The sequence below is a fragment of the Coregonus lavaretus genome (genome assembly GCF_964263955.1).
Source record: "Coregonus lavaretus genome assembly, contig: HAP1_SCAFFOLD_8123, whole genome shotgun sequence".
NCBI lineage: Eukaryota > Metazoa > Chordata > Actinopteri > Salmoniformes > Salmonidae > Coregonus > Coregonus lavaretus.
The window spans coordinates 10,832-16,454 of record NW_028159367.1 but is presented as its reverse complement, the minus strand read 5'-3'; the positions used below and the strand labels follow the sequence as shown (position 1 = coordinate 16,454).

The 5,623-nt window shown below is 53.6% G+C and overlaps 1 protein-coding gene across 1 annotated transcript; it reads right to left on the bottom strand.

Moving 5' to 3' along the window:
* Positions 1-4,245: 4,245 nt before the first annotated feature.
* Positions 4,246-5,020, bottom strand: LOC311122956 (transcription factor 4-like; the record flags this gene model as incomplete). Its single annotated transcript, XM_084197251.1, has 2 exons — positions 4,246-4,500; positions 4,883-5,020. 2 exons carry the CDS (start codon positions 5,018-5,020, stop codon positions 4,246-4,248), a joined length of 393 nt encoding a protein of 130 aa, XP_084053377.1.
* Positions 5,021-5,623: the final 603 nt, after the last annotated feature.

Below are 5,623 nucleotides of genomic sequence, written 5' to 3'. Positions count from 1 at the left end.
TTTCTCCTCCCCTCTCCTCTCCTCTCCTCCCCTCCCTCTCTCCTCTCCCTCTCTTCTCCTCCCTCTCTCTTCTCCCTCTCTCCTCTCTCTCTCTTCTCCCTCTACCCTCCTCCCTCTCTCTTCTCCCTCTACCCTCCTCCCTCTCTCTTCTCCTCCCCTCTCCTCTCCTCTCCTCCCCTCCCTCTCTCCTCTCCCTCTCTTCTCCTCCCTCTCTCTTCTCCCTCTACCCTCCTCCCTCTCTCTTCTCCTCCCTCTCTCTTCTCCTCCCTCTCTCTCTTCTCCCTCTACCCTCCTCCCTCTCTCCTCTCCTCCCTCTCTCTCTTCTCCCTCTACCCTCCTCCCTCTCTCTTCTCCTCCCTCTCTCTCTTCTCCCTCTACCCTCCTCCCTCTCTCCTCTCCTCCCTCTCTCTCTTCTCCCTCTACCCTCCTCCCTCTCTCCTCTCCTCCCTCTCTCTCTTCTCCCTCTACCCTCCTCCCCCTCTCCTCTCCTCCCTCTCTCCTCTCCTGTCCTCTCCTCCCTTTCTCCTCCCCTCTCCTCTCCTCTCCTCCCCTCCCTCTCTCCTCTCCCTCTCTTCTCCTCCCTCTCTCTTCTCCCTCTCTCCTCTCTCTCTCTTCTCCCTCTACCCTCCTCTCCCTCTCTTCTCCTCCCTCTCTCTTCTCCCTCTACCCTCCTCCCTCTCTCCTCTCCTCCCTCTCTCCTCTCCTCCCTCTCTCTCTTCTCCCTCTACCCTCCTCCCTCTCTCCTCTCCTCCCTCTCTCCTCTCCTCCCTCTCTCTCTTCTCCCTCTACCCTCCTCCCTCTCTCCTCACCTCCCTCTCTCTCCTCTCCCTCTCTCCTCTCCTCCCTCTCTCCTCTCCTGTGTTTGTGTTGAGTGTGATAGAGCAGTTAGACAGATCCCAGGTGGAGTAGAGAGCCAGTGGAGTACAGAGTGGAGTACGCAGTAGGACTACACTACACTACAGTAACAGCCCAGCTGGCTGGGTGTGCGTGAGACGGAGGTAATCACTCTGCAGTGAGTCAGACCACAGCGCTCTCCTCTCCTCCTCTCCAAGCTCTGCCTTGGCCACAGGTGCTCTCTACTCTCTCTCTCTCTCTCTCTCTCTCTCTACTCTCTCTCTCTCTCTCTCTGTCTCTCTCTCTCTCTGTCTCTCTACTCTCTCTCTCTCCCTCTCTCTCTCTCTCTCTCTCTCTACTCTCTCTCTCTCTCTCTCTGTCTCTCTACTCTCTCTCTCTCTCTCTCTCTCTCTCTCTCTCTCTACTCTCTCACTACTCTATATCTCTCTCTCTCTCTCTCTCTCTCTCTACTCTCTCTCTCTCTCTCTCTCTCTCTCTCACTACTCTATATCTCTCTCTCTCTCTCTCTCTACTCTCTCTCTCTCTCTCTCTCTCTCTACTCTCTCACTACTCTATATCTCTCTCTCTCTCTCTACTCTCTCTCTATCTCTCTCTCTCTCACTACTCTATATCTCTCTCTCTCTCTCTCTCTCTACTCTCTCTCTCTCTCTCTCTCTCTCTCTCTCTCACTACTCTATATCTCTCTCTCTCTCTCTCTCTCTACTCTCTCTCTCTCTCTCTCTCTCTCTCTCTCTCTCTCTCTCTCTCTCTCTCTCTCTACTCTCTCTCTCTCTCTCTCTCTCTCTCTCTCTCTCTCTCTCTCTCTCTCTGTCTCTCTCTACTCTCTCTCTCTCTCTCTCTCTCTCTCTCTCTCTCTCTCTACTCTCTCTCTCTCTCTCTCTCTCTGTCTCTCTCTCTCTCTCTCTCTCTCTCTCTCTCTCTCTCTCTCTCTCTTTCGCTCTCTCTCTCTCTGTCTCTCTCCCGCTCTCCTCCTCCTTCTTTATACACCACAGCTGCCTCAACCTTTATGGCTTGTTTCAAGTTGCAAAAAACAACAACCCTCAATATGGAAAACATTACCAGCATCTTCCTTGATGTTTTTAAGTGAGCCTCCCACCTCCTCCTCCCTCTCTTCTCAACTCCTTGTGTGGAATATATCAAGTGGTCAGAGGCTGGGAAATAGGACTAAAGCTGGGGCTGGGGTATAGGGCTGGGGTATAGGGCTGGGGTATAGGGCTGTTGCTGGGTTATAGGGCTGGGGTATAGGGCTGGGGTATATGGCTGGGGTATAGTGCTGGGGTATAGGGCTGTTGCTGGGTTATAGGGCTGGGGTATAGGGCTGTTGCTGGGGTATAGGGCTGGGGTATAGGGCTGGGGTATAGTGCTGGGGTATAGGGCTGTTGCTGGGTTATAGGGCTGGGGTATAGGGCTGTTGCTGGGGGTATAGGGCTGGGGTATAGGGCTGGGGTATAGGGCTGTTGCTGGGGTATAGGGCTGTTGCTGTGGTATAGGGCTGTTGCTGGGGTATAGGGCTGGGGTATAGGGCTGTTGCTGGGGTATAGGGCTGGGGTATAGTGCTGGGGTATAGGGCTGGGGTATAGGGCTGGGGTATAGGGCTGGGGTATAGTGCTGGGGTATAGGGCTGGGGTATAGGGCTGGGGTATAGGGCTGGGGTATAGGGCTGGGGTATAGTGCTGGGGTATAGTGCTGGGGTATAGGGCTGGGGTATAGGGCTGTTGCTGGATTATAGGGCTGGGGTATAGGGCTGTTGCTGGGGTATAGGGCTGGGGTATAGGGCTGTTGCTGGGGTATAGGGCTGGGGTATAGGGCTGTTGCTGGGGTATAGGGCTGGGGTATAGGGCTGTTGCTGGGGTATAGGGCTGGGGTATAGGGCTGTTGCTGGGGTATAGGGCTGGGGTATAGGGCTGTTGCTGGGGTATAGGGCTGGGGTATAGGGCTGTTGCTGGGGTATAGGGCTGGGGTATAGGGCTGTTGCTGGGGTATAGGGCTGGGGTATAGGGCTGGGGTATAGTGCTGGGGTATAGGGCTGTTGCTGGGTTATAGGGCTGGGGTATAGGGCTGGGGTATATGGCTGGGGTATAGGGCTGGGGTATAGGGCTGGGGTATAGGGCTGGGGTATAGGGCTGGGGTATAGGGCTGGGGTATAGGGCTGTTGCTGGGGTATAGGGCTGGGGTATAGGGCTGGGGTATAGTGCTGGGGTATAGGGCTGTTGCTGGGTTATAGGGCTGGGGTATAGGGCTGTTGCTGGGTTATAGGGCTGGAGGGTTGGTGGCTAGGGCTGGAGGGCTGGAGGGCTGGAGGCTAGGGCTGGAGGGCTGGAGGGCTGGTGGCTAGGGCTGGAGGGCTGGAGGGCTGGAGGCTAGGGCTGGAGGGCTGGAGGGCTGGAGGCTAGGGCTGGAGGCCTGGAGGCCTGGTGACTAGGGCTGGAGGGCTGGAGGGTTGGTGGCTAGGGCTGGAGGGCTGGAGGGCTGGAGGCTAGGGCTGGAGGGCTGGAGGGCTGGAGGCTAGGGCTGGAGGCCTGGAGGCCTGGTGACTAGGGCTGGAGGGCTGGAGGCTAGGGCTGGAGGCCTGGAGGCCTGGTGACTAGGGCTGGAGGGCTGGAGGGCTGGTGGCTAGGGCTGGAGGGCTGGAGGCTTGGTGGCTAGGGCTGGAGGGCTGGAGGCCTGGAGGCCTGGTGGCTAGGGCTGGAGGGTTGGTGGCTAGGGCTGGAGGGTTGGTGGCTAGGGCTGGAGGGTTGGAGGGTTGGTGGCTAGGGCTGGAGGGCTGGAGGGCTGGTGGCTAGGGCTGGAGGGCTGGAGGGCTGGAGGCTAGGGCTGGAGGGCTGGAGGGCTGGAGGCTAGGGCTGGAGGGCTGGAGGGCTGGAGGCTAGGGCTGGAGGATTGGTGGCTAGGGCTGGAGGGCTGGTGGCCTGGTGGCTAGGGCTGGAGGGCTGGTGGCTAGGGCTGGAGGGCTGGAGGCCTGGTGGCTAGGGCTGGAGGGCTGGAGGGCTGGAGGCTAGGGCTGGAGGATTGGTGGCTAGGGCTGGAGGGCTGGAGGATTGGTGGCTAGGGCTGGAGGGCTGGAGGCCTGGTGGCTAGGGCTGGAGGGCTGGTGGCTAGGGCTGGAGGCTAGTGTGTTAGAAGACGTTGTGAGCCCCCAATATGGCAGCATTGAAGACTTCACCTATCCCACCCTCTCTGTGCATGTTACTGTAGTTCTCAGTGAAGGAACTACAGTAACTCTCTGTGCATATTACTGTAGTTCTCAGAGAAAGGAACTACAGTAACTCTCTGTGCATATTACTGTAGTTCTCAGTGAAGGAACTACAGTAACTCTCTGTGCATATTACTGTAGTTATCAGTGAAAGTACTACAGTGGATTTATGTCCAGTGGGGATGAAGAGCATCCGTTTAATTATACTGCAGCGTGTCTCTGGCGAGGTGATTGGAGTTGGTTCCTACCATGATTGAGTGGCGGTTGGCAGAGAGAAGTCCCGTGCCGTATCCAGAACTCAGTCCTCCCATGGCCCCGTTGTGTGCTGCCCCGATGAGGCTGTGCATGTCTTGGTGCCCGCCGGGCATGCCAGTGGAGGGCCCCACCGCGTGACTCCGCAGCACGTGGATGGCATCGTCCAGACGCTCCAGACGATCCTCGATACGACTCTGCTGCAGGGGGGGAGAGGAAGGTCAGGGGTTAAGAGGTAATAGTTGATTTAAGTGCTTATAAATGTGTTATGGATGTGTTATGGTATCGATAGGACTCTGCTACAGGGGGGAAGGAAAGGGATCAGGGGTCATGTTGTTGACATAAGCGCTTATGAATGTGTTATGAATGTGTTATGAATGTGTTATGAATGTCTTATGAATGTGTTATGAATGTGTTATGAATGTCTTATGAATGTGTTATGAATGTGTTATGAATGTGTTATGAATGACTTATGAATGTGTTATGAATGTGTTATGAATGTGTTATGAATGTGTTATGAATGTCTTATGAATGTGTTATGAAGTCCTGGCTGTAGTGTGTACGGGTCTTTTGAAGTCTTACCAGAGAGTGGAGTGGAGCCTCATAGTTGGGGGAGGAGGGGCCTTGTCCTCCGTTTCTGGACCACACAGCAGAACTGGCAGCTAGGAGAGGACACAAGGAGACAAGGAGATGACAGAGTGAGCACAGTGACAAGGACATGGGCCACTTAATTCTAGATATTAAGCCTATCACACGTGACCATATGAACACAGGGAGTGCTGCGTGAGACAGGCTGTCTACAAGACCTCCAGCACAATCCAGTTGTAACCAAGTTAGCTGAACATCAAAATTATAGTTAGCTGAACATCAAAATTATAGTTAGCTGAACATCAAAATTATAGTTAGCTGAACATTTTAGTATTATGTGAATGTTCGTCGACACTACAGCTGGTCAAAAAAAATTGAATCTAAGTTTATTCGTCACATACACAGTTTACAGCATGTATAAAATGTTTATTGTACACTAATCATCTCTCTCAACATTACAGATCAATAATCAGCTCTCTCAACATTACAGTTCAATAATCAGCTCTCTCAACATTACAGTTCAATAATCAGCTCTCTCAACATTACAGTTCAATAATCAGCTCTCTCAACATTACAGTTCAATAATCAGCTCTCTCAACATTACAATAATCAGCTCTCTCAACATTACAGTTCAATAATCAGCTCTCTCAACATTACAATAATCAGCTCTCTCAACATTACAGTTCAATAATCAGCTCTCTCAACATTACAGTTCAATAATCAGCTCTCTCAACA